The following is a 21,364-nucleotide window of genomic DNA, read 5'->3' as shown; positions in this document are numbered from 1 at the left end:
CCAGTACCCGTACCCTCTCCTTCCTCAGCCACGCCTTTGTGGCTTTGCATCGTCTGGTTGAAAAAGGTCTGTCGGGGTGTTTTCTTTTCGGTGTGGAGTTTGCATGTTCTCCCCGTGTCTGTGTGGGTTAAACCGATGAATCTTGTGTAACCGGTAACTGTCATGCATGTAGCAAGGGTGTATAACATGACGTTATAATCCTAATAAATAATAAATAAATAAATAATAAATAAAAAAATGTAAATAAAAAGATTAAAAATAATAATAATAATAATAATAATAATAAATAATAAATACATCAAAAAATAACAAATAAATAAATACAAATTATAAATAAATAAATAATAAAAATAAATAAATAAGTAATCAAATAAAAATAAATAAATAAATAATAAATAAATAAATAAAAACATTAATAAATACATAATAAATAAATACATAATAAATAAATACATTAATAAATACATAATAAATAAATGCATAGTAAATAAATAAATACATAATAATAATAATAATAATAATACATTTTATTTATATAGCGCTTTTCAAGATACTCAAAGACGCTTTACATAAGACAAATAATCAAAACAAATACGTACATACACCATACAAATCAAATCATAGTACAAAATCAAAATAGTACATCAACATCAAGAATAATTAAGATAAAAACAAAGAGAGCAGCATAAGACAGTTCATTAAAAATTAGCTAAATTATGAGAGAGAACAACAAATATAGAACAATTTCTTAAAATTAGACAGAAACAGGACAGATTCACATGCAATCAGGAAACTGAAAACTTTACAAGTTTTAGGATCTAGGACTTCACATTTCTGTCGTGATCTAAGTATAAAAACTATTAAAAAGAATAGCTATTAATTATTACTATTAATAATAATAATAAATAAATACATTAATAAATACATAATAAATAAATACATTAATAAATAAATACATAATAAATGGATACAATAATAAATAAATACATTAATAAATAAATACATAATAAATAAATACATAATAAATAGATACATTAATAAATAAATACATTATTAAATAAATACATTAATAAATACATAATAAATAAATACATTAATAAATACATAATAAATAAATACATAAATAAATACATAATAAATATATAATAAATAAATACATAATAAATAAATACATAATAAATAAATACATTGATAAATAAATACATTAATAAATACATAATAAATAAATACATAATAAATAGATACAATAATAAATACATAATAAATAAATACATAATAAATAAATACATAATAAATAAATACATAATAAATACATAATAAATAGATACATTAATAAATAAATACATTAATAAATACATAATAAATAGATACATAATAAATAAATACATTAATAAATACATAATAAATAGATACATTAATAAATAAATACATTAATAAATACATAATAAATAGATACATTAATAAATACATAGTAAATATATAATAAATAAATACATAATAAATACATAGATAAATAAGATTCCCTCTCCATAACGCTAGGCGGTTATAAGCGCAGGTCTGAACTTGTTGCCATGGAGCTGCGGTCACGTTTCCCTCTGAGGCGCTGTGAATGGCTGACGCTCGAACACGCAGCCAATCAGAATCCTCCTTCGGTTTGAACGGAAAGCGGCTCGGCCGCTCACAATAGCGTTCGGTGTTTTCTGCGCAGCTATGCTAAGATGCTAAGATGCTAAGATGCTAATATGATTGAAAAAGTATTTTCTTAATAAAACGTTATAATCTATTAAAACAAAAGCGCTTCTGAGGAACGTTTGAAGGTGATTTTATTTCCTAATGAATGAATTTGTCGTTGTTTAGCGGTTGAACTGAAACGTCGCGAGCTGTCTAGCGTCAGCGCTCGTGCGCGAGCGCCTGTTATTAAATTATTGAATAATTAATGTATGAAATAAGCGACTTATATTTAAAAAATAGTGAGTTTTGTATTAGTAATATGCGAATGTGTGCTAGAAGTGTCTTTTATGGAGCTGTGAACACTGTAATGTATGTATGGAGCACTTGTGCCGTACGGAACACTGTTAATTTAAATTAAAAAATATTTGTTTAATATTATTTTAATTAAATCCTTAAAATTAAAGTAGATACTCGGACAGACGCCACTTATAATTAAAGTCCCTTTGTTAAATTTACCATTAAGCAACCTCATTCTGTTAGATGAGTTGAATTCTGACGTCATAATTCCTAGTTGATGTGGTTACATTTATGACGTATGGCTCATACTTTTATACATAGGGACAAAATAGAACCCAGACTGTGCTCAGGAGTCCAACAGTGGCAACCCTGAACCACTGACGTTCAGAATACCATGACATGACGTATATACGCCTCTAATATAAGCCTAGTGTACGAAGACGAACCCGTCTAGACAGGCCAGACTGAAGGGCATTGAACCTTCAAGGACCGTCTGGTCAAGAGTTTTAAACAGAAACCTTTGTGTCCACGTCACGTTGTCTTTCAGAGAACTGAAGATGAGCGCCTTCGGTCAGAACGGGCCGGTGTTTTTAAGAACCTATGGCAAACAGAAGCGCAAAGTGGAACAGTGGTTCTCTCCGGACGTGAGAAAGAAAGCCTTTTCCTTCTCCACCACGCCCTCGTCCGACCCGTCCATCGCGGAGTTCGACCGTCCGACGGAACGGTGCGTGTGTGGAATTCGCTTCTCTGTCTGAGCCGTCCGTCATGTTTGTGATTGTGACCGTTTCTTTCTTGTTGAAGGCGAAGCAAAGTGAAGAAGGCTTCGGCTGAATCCAGGACCCTGCGTCTGGCTAAGCAGCGGGCGCTGAATGCCTTGAAGGAGCTGGACAGCGACGAGGAGAATTCTTTCGTTCCGGCTCCCTCCGCCAGGTAACGATCTCTAATTTACCCAATCGTGACGTCACAGCGTGCCGTCCTGTAGCAACTGGATTCGTTTTTCACGCGCAGGAGGAAGACGTGCGCCAGACCGGTCAGGAAGGCCGCGGCCGCCAAGAAGGCGTTGGACGTGAGCGGTTTGAGCACCGGCGGCGAGGAACGGGCCGGCCGGCGCGCGACGAAGGCCAGAAAGCTCGTTCTGAGCAGCAGCAGCAATGGAAATAACTCGTCTGGGACGCAAAAGCGTACAGAGTAAGTTCATCAGTACGGTGTAAGGGTCAGATGATCAAAGAAAACAAAGATTTCAGTTGACTGGATCGGACAGCGGTGCATGAACTGACGAAGAACAAGGAACAGAACTGTGCGCCTCTTTTTATACGGCTCTAGTCACATTACATTGGGTGTTGGACTTTGGAACGTCCATTCTGTAGTAACGGTTGTTTCTTATCTGCTAACGACAGCTTAATGTTGTTTATACTGCCGTAGTCATGGTTTCAGAGTTTGGGTGTTGGACTTTGGAACGTCCATTCTGTAGTAACTGTTGTTCCTTATCTGCTAACGACAGCTTAATGTTGTTTATACTGCTGTAGTCATGGTTTCAGAGTTTGGGTGTAGGACTTTGGAACCTCCATTCTGTAGTAACGGTTGTTTCTTATCTGCTAACGACAGCTTAATGTTGTTTATACTGCCGTAGTCATGGTTTCAGAGTTTGGGTGTTGGACTTTGGAACGTCCATTCTGTAGTAACGGTTGTTCCTTATCCGCTAACGACAGCTTAATGTTGTTTATACTGCTGTAGTCATGGTTTCAGAGTTTGAGTGTTGGACTTTGGAACCTCCATTCTGTAGTAACGGTTGTTCCTTATCTGCTAACGACAGCTTAATGTTGTTTATACTGCTGTAGTCATGGTTTCAAAGTTTGGGTGTAGGACTTTGGAACGTCCATTCTGTAGTAACGGTTGTTTCTTATCTGCTAACGACAGCTTAATGTTGTTTATACTGCTGTAGTCATGGTTTCAGAGTTTGGGTGTAGGACTTTGGAACGTCCATTCTGTAGTAACGGTTGTTCCTTATCTGCTAACGACAGCTTAATGTTGTTTATACTGCTGTAGTCATGGTTTCAGAGTTTGAGTGTTGGACTTTGGAACGTCCATTCTGTAGTAACGGTTGTTCCTTATCTGCTAACGACAGCTTAATGTTGTTTATACTGCTGTAGTCATGGTTTCAGAGTTTGAGTGTTGGACTTTGGAACGTCCATTCTGTAGTAACCGCTGTTCCTTATCTGCTAACGACAGCTTAATGTTGTTTATACTGCTGTAGTCATGGTTTCAGAGTTTGAGTGTTGGACTTTGGAACCTCCATTCTGTAGTAACGGTTGTTCCTTATCTGCTAACGACAGCTTAATGTTGTTTATACTGCTGTAGTCATGGTTTCAGAGTTTGAGTGTTGGACTTTGGAACGTCCATTCTGTAGTAACGGTTGTTCCTTATCTGCTAACGACAGCTTAATGTTGTTTATACTGCTGTAGTCATGGTTTCAGAGTTTGGGTGTAGGACTTTGGAACGTCCATTCTGTAGTAACGGTTGTTCCTTATCTGCTAACGACAGCTTAATGTTGTTTATACTGCTGTAGTCATGGTTTCAGAGTTTGAGTGTTGGACTTTGGAACGTCCATTCTGTAGTAACGGTTGTTCCTTATCTGCTAACGACAGCTTAATGTTGTTTATACTGCTGTAGTCATGGTTTCAAAGTTTGAGTGTTGGACTTTGGAACGTCCATTCTGTAGTAACCGCTGTTCCTTATCTGCTAACGACAGCTTAATGTTGTTTATACTGCTGTAGTCATGGTTTCAGAGTTTGAGTGTTGGACTTTGGAACCTCCATTCTGTAGTAACGGTTGTTCCTTATCTGCTAACGACAGCTTAATGTTGTTTATACTGCTGTAGTCATGGTTTCAGAGTTTGAGTGTTGGACTTTGGAACGTCCATTCTGTAGTAACCGCTGTTCCTTATCTGCTAACGACAGCTTAATGTTGTTTATACTGCTGTAGTCATGGTTTCAAAGTTTGAGTGTTGGACTTTGGAACGTCCATTCTGTAGTAACCGCTGTTCCTTATCTGCTAACGACAGCTTAATGTTGTTTATACTGCTGTAGTCATGGTTTCAGAGTTTGGGTGTTGGACTTTGGAACGTCCATTCTGTAGTAACTGTTGTTCCTTATCTGCTAACGACAGCTTAATGTTGTTTATACTGCTGTAGTCATGGTTTCAGAGTTTGAGTGTTGGACTTTGGAACCTCCATTCTGTAGTAACGGTTGTTCCTTATCTGCTAACGACAGCTTAATGTTGTTTATACTGCTGTAGTCATGGTTTCAGAGTTTGAGTGTTGGACTTTGGAACGTCCATTCTGTAGTAACCGCTGTTCCTTATCTGCTAACGACAGCTTAATGTTGTTTATACTGCTGTAGTCATGGTTTCAGAGTTTGAGTGTTGGACTTTGGAACGTCCATTCTGTAGTAACCGCTGTTCCTTATCTGCTAACGACAGCTTAATGTTGTTTATACTGCTGTAGTCATGGTTTCAAAGTTTGAGTGTTGGACTTTGGAACGTCCATTCTGTAGTAACCGCTGTTCCTTATCTGCTAACGACAGCTTAATGTTGTTTATACTGCTGTAGTCATGGTTTCAGAGTTTGGGTGTTGGACTTTGGAACGTCCATTCTGTAGTAACTGTTGTTCCTTATCTGCTAACGACAGCTTAATGTTGTTTATACTGCTGTAGTCATGGTTTCAGAGTTTGGGTGTAGGACTTTGGAACCTCCATTCTGTAGTAACGGTTGTTCCTTATCCGCTAACGACAGCTTAATGTTGTTTATACTGCTGTAGTCATGGTTTCAGAGTTTGAGTGTTGGACTTTGGAACCTCCATTCTGTAGTAACGGTTGTTCCTTATCTGCTAACGACAGCTTAATGTTGTTTATACTGCTGTAGTCATGGTTTCAAAGTTTGGGTGTAGGACTTTGGAACGTCCATTCTGTAGTAACGGTTGTTTCTTATCTGCTAACGACAGCTTAATGTTGTTTATACTGCTGTAGTCATGGTTTCAGAGTTTGGGTGTAGGACTTTGGAACGTCCATTCTGTAGTAACGGTTGTTCCTTATCTGCTAACGACAGCTTAATGTTGTTTATACTGCTGTAGTCATGGTTTCAGAGTTTGAGTGTTGGACTTTGGAACGTCCATTCTGTAGTAACGGTTGTTCCTTATCTGCTAACGACAGCTTAATGTTGTTTATACTGCTGTAGTCATGGTTTCAAAGTTTGAGTGTTGGACTTTGGAACGTCCATTCTGTAGTAACCGCTGTTCCTTATCTGCTAACGACAGCTTAATGTTGTTTATACTGCTGTAGTCATGGTTTCAGAGTTTGAGTGTTGGACTTTGGAACCTCCATTCTGTAGTAACGGTTGTTCCTTATCTGCTAACGACAGCTTAATGTTGTTTATACTGCTGTAGTCATGGTTTCAGAGTTTGAGTGTTGGACTTTGGAACGTCCATTCTGTAGTAACCGCTGTTCCTTATCTGCTAACGACAGCTTAATGTTGTTTATACTGCTGTAGTCATGGTTTCAAAGTTTGAGTGTTGGACTTTGGAACGTCCATTCTGTAGTAACCGCTGTTCCTTATCTGCTAACGACAGCTTAATGTTGTTTATACTGCTGTAGTCATGGTTTCAGAGTTTGAGTGTTGGACTTTGGAACGTCCATTCTGTAGTAACCGCTGTTCCTTATCTGCTAACGACAGCTTAATGTTGTTTATACTGCTGTAGTCATGGTTTCAGAGTTTGAGTGTTGGACTTTGGAACGTCCATTCTGTAGTAACCGCTGTTCCTTATCTGCTAACGACAGCTTAATGTTGTTTATACTGCTGTAGTCATGGTTTCAAAGTTTGAGTGTTGGACTTTGGAACGTCCATTCTGTAGTAACCGCTGTTCCTTATCTGCTAACGACAGCTTAATGTTGTTTATACTGCTGTAGTCATGGTTTCAGAGTTTGGGTGTTGGACTTTGGAACGTCCATTCTGTAGTAACTGTTGTTCCTTATCTGCTAACGACAGCTTAATGTTGTTTATACTGCTGTAGTCATGGTTTCAGAGTTTGGGTGTAGGACTTTGGAACCTCCATTCTGTAGTAACGGTTGTTCCTTATCCGCTAACGACAGCTTAATGTTGTTTATACTGCTGTAGTCATGGTTTCAGAGTTTGAGTGTTGGACTTTGGAACCTCCATTCTGTAGTAACGGTTGTTCCTTATCTGCTAACGACAGCTTAATGTTGTTTATACTGCTGTAGTCATGGTTTCAAAGTTTGGGTGTAGGACTTTGGAACGTCCATTCTGTAGTAACGGTTGTTTCTTATCTGCTAACGACAGCTTAATGTTGTTTATACTGCTGTAGTCATGGTTTCAGAGTTTGGGTGTTGGACTTTGGAACATCCATTCTGTAGTAACGGTTGTTCCTTATCTGCTAACGACAGCTTAATGTTGTTTATACTGCTGTAGTCATGGTTTCAGAGTTTGAGTGTTGGACTTTGGAACCTCCATTCTGTAGTAACGGTTGTTCCTTATCTGCTAACGACAGCTTAATGTTGTTTATACTGCTGTAGTCATGGTTTCAAAGTTTGGGTGTAGGACTTTGGAACGTCCATTCTGTAGTAACGGTTGTTTCTTATCTGCTAACGACAGCTTAATGTTGTTTATACTGCTGTAGTCATGGTTTCAGAGTTTGGGTGTTGGACTTTGGAACATCCATTCTGTAGTAACGGTTGTTCCTTATCCGCTAACGACAGCTTAATGTTGTTTATACTGCTGTAGTCATGGTTTCAGAGTTTGAGTGTTGGACTTTGGAACCTCCATTCTGTAGTAACGGTTGTTCCTTATCTGCTAACGACAGCTTAATGTTGTTTATACTGCTGTAGTCATGGTTTCAAAGTTTGGGTGTAGGACTTTGGAACGTCCATTCTGTAGTAACGGTTGTTCCTTATCTGCTAACGACAGCTTAATGTTGTTTATACTGCTGTAGTCATGGTTTCAGAGTTTGAGTGTTGGACTTTGGAACGTCCATTCTGTAGTAACGGTTGTTCCTTATCTGCTAACGACAGCTTAATGTTGTTTATACTGCTGTAGTTATGGTTTCAGAGTTTGAGTGTTGGACTTTGGAACGTCCATTCTGTAGTAACCGCTGTTCCTTATCTGCTAACGACAGCTTAATGTTGTTTATACTGCTGTAGTCATGGTTTCAAAGTTTGAGTGTTGGACTTTGGAACGTCCATTCTGTAGTAACCGCTGTTCCTTATCTGCTAACGACAGCTTAATGTTGTTTATACTGCTGTAGTCATGGTTTCAGAGTTTGAGTGTTGGACTTTGGAACGTCCATTCTGTAGTAACCGCTGTTCCTTATCTGCTAACGACAGCTTAATGTTGTTTATACTGCTGTAGTCATGGTTTCAGAGTTTGAGTGTTGGACTTTGGAACGTCCATTCTGTAGTAACCGCTGTTCCTTATCTGCTAACGACAGCTTAATGTTGTTTATACTGCTGTAGTCATGGTTTCAGAGTTTGGGTGTTGGACTTTGGAACGTCCATTCTGTAGTAACCGCTGTTCCTTATCTGCTAACGACAGCTTAATGTTGTTTATACTGCTGTAGTCATGGTTTCAGAGTTTGAGTGTTGGACTTTGGAACGTCCATTCTGTAGTAACGGTTGTTCCTTATCTGCTAACGACAGCTTAATGTTTTTTATACTGCTGTAGTCATGGTTTCAGAGTTTGAGTGTTGGACTTTGGAACGTCCATTCTGTAGTAACCGCTGTTCCTTATCTGCTAACGACAGCTTAATGTTGTTTATACTGCTGTAGTCATGGTTTCAGAGTTTGGGTGTTGGACTTTGGAACGTCCATTCTGTAGTAACTGTTGTTCCTTATCTGCTAACGACAGCTTAATGTTGTTTATACTGCTGTAGTCATGGTTTCAGAGTTTGGGTGTTGGACTTTGGAACCTCCATTCTGTAGTAACGGTTGTTCCTTATCTGCTAACGACAGCTTAATGTTGTTTATACTGCTGTAGTCATGGTTTCAAAGTTTGGGTGTAGGACTTTGGAACGTCCATTCTGTAGTAACGGTTGTTTCTTATCTGCTAACGACAGCTTAATGTTGTTTATACTGCTGTAGTCATGGTTTCAGAGTTTGAGTGTTGGACTTTGGAACGTCCATTCTGTAGTAACGGTTGTTCCTTATCTGCTAACGACAGCTTAATGTTGTTTATACTGCTGTAGTCATGGTTTCAGAGTTTGAGTGTTGGACTTTGGAACCTCCATTCTGTAGTAACGGTTGTTCCTTATCTGCTAACGACAGCTTAATGTTGTTTATACTGCTGTAGTCATGGTTTCAGAGTTTGGGTGTAGGACTTTGGAACGTCCATTCTGTAGTAACCGCTGTTCCTTATCTGCTAACGACAGCTTAATGTTGTTTATACTGCTGTAGTCATGGTTTCAGAGTTTGAGTGTTGGACTTTGGAACCTCCATTCTGTAGTAACGGTTGTTCCTTATCTGCTAACGACAGCTTAATGTTGTTTATACTGCTGTAGTCATGGTTTCAAAGTTTGGGTGTAGGACTTTGGAACGTCCATTCTGTAGTAACGGTTGTTTCTTATCTGCTAACGACAGCTTAATGTTGTTTATACTGCTGTAGTCATGGTTTCAGAGTTTGGGTGTTGGACTTTGGAACATCCATTCTGTAGTAACGGTTGTTCCTTATCCGCTAACGACAGCTTAATGTTGTTTATACTGCTGTAGTCATGGTTTCAGAGTTTGAGTGTTGGACTTTGGAACCTCCATTCTGTAGTAACGGTTGTTCCTTATCTGCTAACGACAGCTTAATGTTGTTTATACTGCTGTAGTCATGGTTTCAAAGTTTGGGTGTAGGACTTTGGAACGTCCATTCTGTAGTAACGGTTGTTCCTTATCTGCTAACGACAGCTTAATGTTGTTTATACTGCTGTAGTTATGGTTTCAGAGTTTGAGTGTTGGACTTTGGAACGTCCATTCTGTAGTAACCGCTGTTCCTTATCTGCTAACGACAGCTTAATGTTTTTTATACTGCTGTAGTCATGGTTTCAGAGTTTGAGTGTTGGACTTTGGAACCTCCATTCTGTAGTAACCGCTGTTCCTTATCTGCTAACGACAGCTTAATGTTGTTTATACTGCTGTAGTCATGGTTTCAGAGTTTGGGTGTAGGACTTTGGAACCTCCATTCTGTAGTAACCGCTGTTCCTTATCTGCTAACGACAGCTTAATGTTGTTTATACTGCTGTAGTCATGGTTTCAAAGTTTGAGTGTTGGACTTTGGAACGTCCATTCTGTAGTAACCGCTGTTCCTTATCTGCTAACGACAGCTTAATGTTGTTTATACTGCTGTAGTCATGGTTTCAAAGTTTGAGTGTTGGACTTTGGAACGTCCATTCTGTAGTAACCGCTGTTCCTTATCTGCTAACGACAGCTTAATGTTGTTTATACTGCTGTAGTCATGGTTTCAGAGTTTGAGTGTTGGACTTTGGAACGTCCATTCTGTAGTAACCGCTGTTCCTTATCTGCTAACGACAGCTTAATGTTGTTTATACTGCTGTAGTCATGGTTTCAGAGTTTGGGTGTTGGACTTTGGAACGTCCATTCTGTAGTAACCGCTGTTCCTTATCTGCTAACGACAGCTTAATGTTTTTTATACTGCTGTAGTCATGGTTTCAGAGTTTGAGTGTTGGACTTTGGAACGTCCATTCTGTAGTAACCGCTGTTCCTTATCTGCTAACGACAGCTTAATGTTGTTTATACTGCTGTAGTCATGGTTTCAGAGTTTGGGTGTTGGACTTTGGAACGTCCATTCTGTAGTAACTGTTGTTCCTTATCTGCTAACGACAGCTTAATGTTGTTTATACTGCTGTAGTCATGGTTTCAGAGTTTGGGTGTTGGACTTTGGAACCTCCATTCTGTAGTAACGGTTGTTTCTTATCTGCTAACGACATTGTACAACAGCTTAACACCAGAGTTGCTCCTCTAATTAACTGAATGTATCTCCGCGATCTGACCGTCATGGTTTCGTCTCTCCGAACAGGCCGAGATCGTCCACCGCGGCGCCCTCGCTCGGCAGATTCGTTACTCAGCGCAAGAGAGCACAGAACACCCAGCCTGAGAAGCGAACCCATAACCCTCTGTTCGGAGTCCCGAGTCCCGCCTGGGTCGCCCCCTCGCGGTCCGACCGCCTCACGAGACGCGAGACCCGGAAGCAGAACGTCGAGGCCCCGCCCTCCGTCTCCTCACTCAGCTCCCTCGACGGCAGTTCGGGCGGCGTGCTGAACGGCGGCGAGGAGTGGGCGGAGTCCTGCAAGCACCCCCTGCTGTGCAGCACCCCGTCCGTGGGCGAGAGGCGGAGCCCGAGCCGCCACGAGCCCTCCGTCATCGAGATCTCGTCCTTCAGCTGCGACGAATCGAGGAACGGAGGCGACGCCAGGGCGTCGGTCAGGGCGTCGGTCAGGGCACCGAGTACGTGGAGGTCGAGCCTGGCGCGGGAAGCTTCCATACGAAACCACGAGACGGAACGATCAGAGCCGGGTGGAAACGCGCAGAAGGACGACGAGGACGCTCGGATGCACCTCGACTCTCAGACGGAGACGCCGAAAGAGAGGTACGAATCCCATACCATCCCGAAAATAGCTCAACTTTATCTCCTAACGCTCTTTATTTATTTAATTTTTAATCAAACATACATACAGTCTTCATGACAATATAAATTAAAAAAATTAATTAATTTAAAAAATAAAAAAATACATAAATAACAATACAAATATTTAGAAGAAATTTAAAAAAAGTGATAAATTTTAATGAATACATTTAACTTATAATAAATTACAATGTTATATTAAAAATAAAAAAATAAAAAAAATACTTAAATAATAATAAAAAATATTTATAATAAATTACAATAAGTTATATTTAAAATAAAAAAATTAAAAAATACATAAATAATAATAAAAAATATTTATAATAGACTTTAAAAAAGTAATAAATTTTAATTGTAATAAATAAATGTAACTAATAATAAATCACAATAAGTTATATTAAATAAATAAATACATAAATAATAGAAAATATTTATAATAAATTTACAAAAATTAATAAGTTTTAATTGTAATAAATAAATGTTACTTATAATAAATTACAATAAGTTTTATTTAAAATAAATAAATAAATAAAAAATACATAAATAATAATAAAAAATATTTATAATAAATTACAATAAGTTATATTTAAAATAAAAAAATAAATAAAAAATACATAAATAATAATAAAAAATATTTATAATAAATTACAATGTTATATTTAAAATAAAAAAATTAAGAAAGAGACGCCGAAAGAGAGGTACGAATCCCATACCATCCCGAAAATAGCTCAACTTTATCTCCTGACGCTCTTTATTTATTTAATTTTTAATAAAACATACATACAGTCTTCATGACAATATAAATTTAAAAAATAAATTAATGAAATAAATAAAAAAATACATAAATAACAATAGAAATATTTAGAAGAAATTTAAAAAAAGTGATAAATTTTAATGAATACATTTAACTTATAATAAATTACAATGTTATATTAAAAATAAAAAAATAAAAAAATACATAAATAATAATAAAAAATATTTATAATAGACTTTAAAAAAGTAATAAATTTTAATTGTAATAAATAAATGTAACTAATAATAAATCACAATAAGTAATAAATACATAAATAATAGAAAATATTTATAATAAATTTACAAAAATTAATAAGTTTTAATTGTAATAAATACATGTTACTTATAATAAATTACAATAAGTTTTATTTAAAATAAATAAATAAATAAAAAATACATAAATAATAATAAAAAATATTTATAATAAATTACAATAAGTTATATTTAAAATAAAAAAATTAAGAAATACATAAATAATAATAAAAGATATTTATAATAGACTTTAAAAAAGTAATAAATTTTAATTGTAATAAATAAATGTAACTAATAATAAATCACAATAAGTTATATTAAATAAATAAATACATAAATAATAATAGAAAATATTTATAATAAATTTACAAAAATTAATAAAATTTAATTTTAATAAATAAATGTTACTTATAATAAATTACAATAAGTTTTATTTAAAATAAATAAATAAATAAAAAATACATAAATAATAATAAAAAATATTTATAATAAATTACAATAAGTTATATTTAAAATAAAAAAATAAATAAAAAATACATAAATAATAATAAAAAATATTTATAATAAATTACAATGTTATATTTAAAATAAAAAAATTAAGAAAGAGACGCCGAAAGAGAGGTACGAATCCCATACCATCCCGAAAATAGCTCAACTTTATCTCCTGACGCTCTTTATTTATTTAATTTTTAATCAAACATACATACAGTCTTCATGACAATATAAATTTAAAAAATAAATTAATGAAATAAATAAAAAAATACATAAATAACAATAGAAATATTTAGAAGAAATTTAAAAAAAGTGATAAATTTTAATGAATACATTTAACTTATAATAAATTACAATGTTATATTAAAAATAAAAAAATAAAAAAATACATAAATAATAATAAAAAATATTTATAATAGACTTTAAAAAAGTAATAAATTTTAATTGTAATAAATAAATGTAACTAATAATAAATCACAATAAGTAATAAATACATAAATAATAGAAAATATTTATAATAAATTTACAAAAATTAATAAGTTTTAATTGTAATAAATACATGTTACTTATAATAAATTACAATAAGTTTTATTTAAAATAAATAAATAAATAAAAAATACATAAATAATAATAAAAAATATTTATAATAAATTACAATAAGTTATATTTAAAATAAAAAAATTAAGAAATACATAAATAATAATAAAAGATATTTATAATAGACTTTAAAAAAGTAATAAATTTTAATTGTAATAAATAAATGTAACTAATAATAAATCACAATAAGTTATATTAAATAAATAAATACATAAATAATAGAAAATATTTATAATAAATTTACAAAAATTAATAAGTTTTAATTGTAATAAATAAATGTTACTTATAATAAATTACAATAAGTTTTATTTAAAATAAATAAATAAATAAAAAATACATAAATAATAATAAAAAATATTTATAATAAATTACAATAAGTTATATTTAAAATAAAAAAATAAATAAAAAATACATAAATAATAATAAAAAATATTTATAATAAATTACAATGTTATATTTAAAATAAAAAAATTAAGAAAGAGACGCCGAAAGAGAGGTACGAATCCCATACCATCCCGAAAATAGCTCAACTTTATCTCCTGACGCTCTTTATTTATTTAATTTTTAATCAAACATACATACAGTCTTCATGACAATATAAATTAAAAAAATAAATTAATGAAATAAATAAAAAAATACATAAATAACAATAGAAATATTTAGAAGAAATTTAAAAGAAGTGATAAATTTTAATGAATACATTTAACTTATAATAAATTACAATGTTATATTAAAAATAAAAAAATAAAAAAATACATAAATAATAATAAAAAATATTTATAATAGACTTTAAAAAAGTAATAAATTTTAATTGTAATAAATAAATGTAACTAATAATAAATCACAATAAGTAATAAATACATAAATAATAGAAAATATTTATAATAAATTTACAAAAATTAATAAGTTTTAATTGTAATAAATAAATGTTACTTATAATAAATTACAATAAGTTTTATTTAAAATAAATAAATAAATAAAAAATACATAAATAATAATAAAAAATATTTATAATAAATTACAATAAGTTATATTTAAAATAAAAAAATTAAGAAATACATAAATAATAATAAAAGATATTTATAATAGACTTTAAAAAAGTAATAAATTTTAATTGTAATAAATAAATGTAACTAATAATAAATCACAATAAGTTATATTAAATAAATAAATACATAAATAATAGAAAATATGTATAATAAATTTACAAAAATTAATAAGTTTTAATTGTAATAAATAAATGTTACTTATAATAAATGACAATAAGTTTTATTTAAAATAAATAAATAAATAAAAAATACATAAATAATAATAAAAAATATTTATAATAAATTTTTAAACAGTAATACATTTTAATTCCAATAAATAAATGTAACATAATAAATTACAATACGTTATATTTAAAATAAAAAAATATATATATATATATAAATAGTAACAAAAAATATTTATAATAAATTTTAAAAAAGTAATAAATTTTATTAAATAAATTTAACTTGTAATAAATCACAATAAGTTGTATTTAAAATAAATAAATTAATTAATTAATCTGTGCCCAGGTGGCGCAGCGGGAATATTCCACTAGGCTGGCCTCCATCTAGCGGACACAAATTGGCCGCCGTGTCTGCTGGATGGGTGGGGGAAATGACCGGACCAAGTTCGAGGACCCTGGTTAGCGGATAGAGGAGGCGCCTGTGCAACTGCGTAATGGGGGGATAATCCCATTCATCAGGGATCCGCTAAAATCGGGAGAAAATGTATAAAGAAATAGAAAAAAAAAAAAATAATACTTAAATAATAATATGCTGCTATGATTATTTTTGTGTTTATTTTTTGTAGGTGTCCTTCGGTCAGTGGTGTCGTCTCGCAGGAAGAACCGGACATCATAAACACGACCTCCGAACGAGCTGCGGATAAGCATCGGGAACCGCAGAACCCGTCCTGGTCCAACTCGGAGCTGGTCGAGAGGTCCACCCCTTCCAGCCCAAGCGGACGAACCTACCAAACGGCATTAGAGGCGTCCACCGACGCTGCGTCCGACTCCCGCTTCAAACCTCTCTATCTGAGCTCGTCGTCCTTTCCCTCGCCTCTCCCGGCTCCTCCTCGGGCGCTGATCGACCGCCTTAAAATCGAGTGCCTGTCCTCCTGCCTGGCCGTCCGCCTCCGACCTCTGAGCCCGAGCGTCCTCCGCGAGGACGAGTCGGCCAGGGAGCCGGACGAGGTACCGGTCAAACCCCCCGCCCTGCAGGCCGCGCCCAAAGAGCGCACGGGTCCCGGGACCAGCCGGAGGGCGTGCGTGAGCGGCCCGAGCGCCAGCCGGTGGTCCAGGCGGGGGGCGGGCCAGCGGGACGGGAGAGCCGACGAGAGCACCTCTCTGAACTACCTCCTGCCGGCCGGGGTCGACACGGACGCCGGGGTGAGTATTAGTCATATCCGAGTCCCTTCCTCCCTGATTTGATGTACTGGTTAATTCGCAGTCCTACGGCAATTCAGTTAGCGATTCATTTTCCCGACAGGCTTCCGTATGCGGCTGGCTGCAGGACAGCAGGGTGCTCGGCCTCCCCGTGACCCCTCTCCGGGCGGAACAGCTCAACCTGTCCTCCATCCTGGCCAACTTCAGCCCGGACGCGCTGACCACGCACAGCTGGGGGCGGCTCAAAGCCGCGCTCTCCGTCCACAAGAAGAAGACAGGTAGGCGTACACGCCGAGCGCGCCCGCGTCGCGAGTCGGATCGTGATTCTAACCGTGCGTCCCGTTCTTTTGTTTTTTTTTAGCGATCCCGACCCCGCGCCGGCTGGCCCTGTCCGATCTGGCGTCTCCGGGGGCGATGGACGCCAGTCTGGAGCTCTTCGACGCCTCCGTCCCGGTCGCAGCCTCTCGTCGCCCGTCCACGGTCGGAGCACGTTCGCCGTCGCACGTTAATATCCGTAGATGTTCATCTGTGTCGTGTTTTTAATACCAGTCGTTGTTCATGGTGTTAGACGTTCCACGACGGAGACCTGAGCGACGGCGAGAAGGTGTACCACGAGTGCCAGCAGGACGGCCCGCTCTCGTTCCAGGACTGCATCCCGCCGGAACGCCTGAGGAAGATCGGAGAGGGGACGTTCGGGGAGGTCTTCTCCACGCTGGACGCCTCCGGTCGAACCGTGGCTCTCAAAGTACGCAGACGTGTCACAGTCGCACCCTTCGTTACTAAATATTGTCCCTGACTAGTGTACACTATTAAGTACCGCATCCAGACACAGGGGTTACCTCGGGTCGTTTATTTTAACCAGGCTTGGGACACCCGTCTGGACGATAGCACTCTGGGCTCTATACCCCCCCCCCCCATCCCGTCCCAGTATAGTCACCTGTGTGTGGTATAAGTTATATTTAAAAAATAAATAAATACAATGTAATAAAATAAATACAAAACACATAAATAATAATAAATATTTATTATACATTTTAATATATAAATTACAATAAGTTATCTAAAAAGTAAATAAATAAAATTACATAAAAATATACAAAATACATAAATAATAATAATAAGTAATTATTCTACATTTTAGTAAATAAATATAATAATATAATATTAATATGTGATAAGTGATAAATTTATAATAAATATTTATGATAAAATAAATACAAAATACATAAATAATAATAATTTTAAATATTTATAATACATTTTAATAAATAAACCTAACTTATAATAAACTACAATAAGTTGTATTTAAAAAAAAAATAAAAAAAATTTAATACAATAAATACAAAATACATAAATAATAATAATAACTATTTATAATACATTTTAGTAAATAAATATAATGATATAATATATAATATAATAATAATTTGTAATAAATAATAAATGTATAGTAAATATTTATAATAAAATAAGTACAAAATACATAAATAATAATAATTTAAAATATTTATAATACATTTTAATAAATAAACCTAACTTATAATAAATTACAGTAAGTTGTATTTTTAAAAATAAATAAATAAAATTTAATAAAATAAATACAAAATACATAAATAATAATAATAAATATTTGTAATACATTTTAGTAAATAAATATTATAATATGTAATATATATTAATTTGTAATATATAATAAATATTTATAATAAAATAAATACAAAATATATAAATAATAGTAATTATAAATATTTATAATACATTTAATAAATGTACTCAACTTATAATAAATTACAGTAAGTTGTATTTAAAAAATAATTTAAAAAAATTCAATTAAATAAGTACAAAATACATAAATAATAATAAATATTTATAATAATTGTTTATAATAAATTTTTATAAATAAAGTTAATCTTCACGGTAGCTGTATAGTAATCGGTCACGTCTCTTTAACCCTTCCAGATCATTCCGGTAGAAGGTCGGCACATGGTCAACGGAGAGGCGCAGAAAAGCTTCGGCGAAATTCTACATGAAATCATCATCTCCAAGTAAGTGTGTTTCATTCTTTATTCTCTCAATCCAATTTAAATGCGATCATTAGAGCGGAAAAATGTCCAGGCGCGATCCTCTGCTGGACTTGGGGTGAAGGTTGGGTTAAGAAGCCAGACAGAAATGAGTTCTGGGGCTGTGTCTGTGGGAGGGACGTCCACTTGGATCCTCACCGCTTTGCTTGACCGTTTCTGACCTGCACATCTGCTCCGTTAGGGAACTGAGCATGCTGGACTGCAAGGAGGACAACCAGACCGACGGGTTCATCGGCCTTAACGAGTACGTTGATCTATCTTGATGTCGTTTAACGTCTACGATTGAATATTTAAAGTGCTGTAACGGTGTTGACGTTGTGATTACTTCAGCCTTCACTGTGTGCGCGGGCGCTACCCTGACGCCCTGCTCAGCGCCTGGGACCGGTTCCACCAGGAGAAGGAATCTGAGAACGACAGACCCGGTAAAAAAACGCCTTTATTCATCATATCAATTACCTCAATTACTGAATGTGTGTCTCTGATGTGATTGGACAGATTTCTTCAGCGAGGAGCAGCTCTTCGTCATCCTGGAGTTCGAGTTCGGGGGCAGCGATCTGGAGAACATGAGTGGAAAGGTACGCTACTCTTCCCCCGTCAAGGTTCCGATTTGGCCCGGTACATGTACCTAACTGAAGTGTGTGTGTGTGTGTGTGTGTGTGTGTGTGTAGCTGTCGTCTTTAGCTCAGGCTAAAAGCATCCTACACCAGGTCACTGCAGCGCTGGCCGTGGCCGAACAGGCTCTGTGCTTCGAACACAGGTAATGAGACACGACTCCGACCCACTCTCGTTTAGTCACCGGAGACGCCGGGACCTTGACCGGGTTGTGCTCGTCTTCCTCAGAGATCTGCACTGGGGAAACGTCCTGGTGAGAACCACCAAGGAGAAGCGGAACCGGTTCGTCCTGAGCGGCGCCGAGCGCTGGGTGGAGACCCGCGGCGTCCACGTCAACATCATAGACTACTCGCTGTCGCGCCTGGAGATCGGTGAGCTTCATCGGATACGTCCGTCAAGCCAAGGCTCCAATCCCCCCCCCAAATACACCGAGCGGGCGTAACATTATGACCACCTGCAGGTGGAGGGAGTTACACCGATTATCTCTAATGATCGACACCAGCACACCGGAGCGTCAGACTCACACGTTAGAACCACAGCTCTACCACAAGCCATGATGAGCTCATAACTCCAGCAGAAAAAGAGGAGCTGGCTATGACTAAACTTGGAGTAAAAGGGAGGAAATGCAGAAATAAAATAATAATAATAAAAAAAGGAAATGCAAAAATAAAATGGTACAAAAAAAGTAAATGCAAAAATAAAATAGTAAAAAAAAGTAAATGCAAAAATAAAATAGTAAAAAAAAGTAAATGCAAAAATAAAATAGTAAAAAAAAAGAAAATGCAAAAAGAAAATAATAAAAAAAAGAAAATGCAAAAATAAAATAATTTTAAAAAATGCAGAAATAAAATAATAAAAAATGGAAATGCAGAAATAAAATTATTAAAAAAAGAAATGCAAAAATAAAATAATAAAAAAGTAAATGCAGAAATAAAATAATAAAAAAGAAAATGGTAAAAAAAAAAAGAAAATGCAGAAATAAAATAATGAAAAAGAGAAAATACAGAAATAAAATAGTAAAAAAAATTAAATGCAGAAATAAAATAATTAAAAAATAAAATGCAAAAATAAAATAATTAAAAATAAAATGCAAAAAATAAAATAGGAAAAAAAAGGAAATGCAGAAATAAAATAATGAAAGAGGAAAATGCAGAAAAAAATAAAAAAAAGAGGAAAATGCAGAAATAAAATAATAAAAAAAGGAAATGCAAAAAGAAAAAAGAAAAAAATGAGAAAATGCAGAAAATAATAAAAAAAAACAGGAAAATGCTGAAATAAAATAATAAAGGTAAGAATAAGTATTTGGTGCTGCACATGTGTTGGGGGGGGGGGGGGGGGGGGTATATTATGGAAGTTTGAGGGCCAAATTATGACGACTAGGGTCACGACCGGGTCAGAGCATCTCCGAAGCTGCAGCTCTTGTGGGGGTGTTCTCGGTCTGCGGTGGTAAACCGGCGACGGGGTCATGGGCGGCCAAGGCTCGTCGACCCTTTCGCGGAGACGCTGTTCCCTGATGGGACGGTTTGAGGGGCATAACGACGGGTTTGATATTAGGAAGGTGGTCGTAACGTTATGCCTGTATATGGTGACGGTGATTGTACTCTGTGTTCAGACGGACTCACGGTGTCGTGCGATATATCGAACGACCAGGAGCTGTTCATGGGTCAGGGCGATTATCAGTTCGAGATCTACCGGCTGATGAAGAAGGAGAACGGGTAAGTAAAAGTATTGGGACGGCCCTTATTATTTCTGTGTTCACGCGTTTCAGCCGGAACCAGAGTCGCCGAACCCCGCCCTGAGCGAGGAGATCGAAGCCAACCCACATCCCCTCCGAAACATGGGCGGCAGCCGGATGCACTTTTGCCACCCGCACATGGACGAGTGTGGCGCCACCTAGCGTCGCGTGCGGAGAGACACACCCTAAGGGAACTCTTCCTCATCTCTTGTGCGGGCGCCTCCAATCAGCCGGCAGAGGTCGTAATCGCATTCTGACAGAGAGAGAGACCCACTTGTTTATAATAAAAGTCGTCTGTCTGTCTGTCTGTCTGTCTGTCTCTCCCTCAGTAACTGCTGGGCTGATTATAACCCCCACTCTAACGTGTTATGGCTGCACTATCTGGCGGACAAGCTGCTGTCCATGAAGTACAAGAGCAAGCCGCAGACGGGTCAGCAGAGAGCCATGAAGAGCAGCCTGAAGTCCTTTCAGCTGGACCTACTCCAGTACGGCTCGGCCACGGACGCGCTCACACACTGCACTCTGTTCAAGTGAACACACACACACACACACACACACACACACACGGTGCGTTTTATACAGAAGCCTGGGGACGGTTGATCACTGTACGAACTCTGAGCGATTTTTGTACGAAGATTTGAGTAGCGAATAAAGAACGTTTCTTCTCACACTGAGCGGGGTCATGTGGTCTGATGGGATTTTTTTTTTTGCCTCATCGACACCTATACAATCTAAGCA

At 36.0% G+C, this 21,364-nt stretch overlaps 1 protein-coding gene across 1 annotated transcript; it reads left to right on the top strand.

Annotated features, from left to right (window-relative positions):
* Positions 1-1,706: 1,706 nt before the first annotated feature.
* On the top strand, positions 1,707-21,296 carry haspin (histone H3 associated protein kinase). Its single transcript, XM_063008927.1, has 17 exons — positions 1,707-1,817; positions 2,516-2,692; positions 2,770-2,898; positions 2,977-3,156; positions 11,047-11,616; positions 15,625-16,201; positions 16,302-16,476; positions 16,560-16,678; positions 16,767-16,943; positions 18,158-18,243; positions 18,461-18,523; positions 18,610-18,701; positions 18,775-18,854; positions 18,948-19,036; positions 19,120-19,262; positions 20,504-20,606; positions 20,956-21,296. The coding sequence occupies exons 2-17, from the start codon at positions 2,526-2,528 to the stop codon at positions 21,158-21,160; spliced, it is 2,955 nt and encodes a 984-aa protein (XP_062864997.1). The 5' UTR covers positions 1,707-1,817; positions 2,516-2,525; the 3' UTR covers positions 21,161-21,296.
* The last annotated feature ends 68 nt before the right edge of the window (positions 21,297-21,364 follow it).

The sequence above is a fragment of the Trichomycterus rosablanca genome, chromosome 14, assembly GCF_030014385.1.
Source record: "Trichomycterus rosablanca isolate fTriRos1 chromosome 14, fTriRos1.hap1, whole genome shotgun sequence".
Classification (NCBI taxonomy): domain Eukaryota; kingdom Metazoa; phylum Chordata; class Actinopteri; order Siluriformes; family Trichomycteridae; genus Trichomycterus; species Trichomycterus rosablanca.
This window is presented reverse-complemented; position numbering and strand designations above follow the sequence as displayed.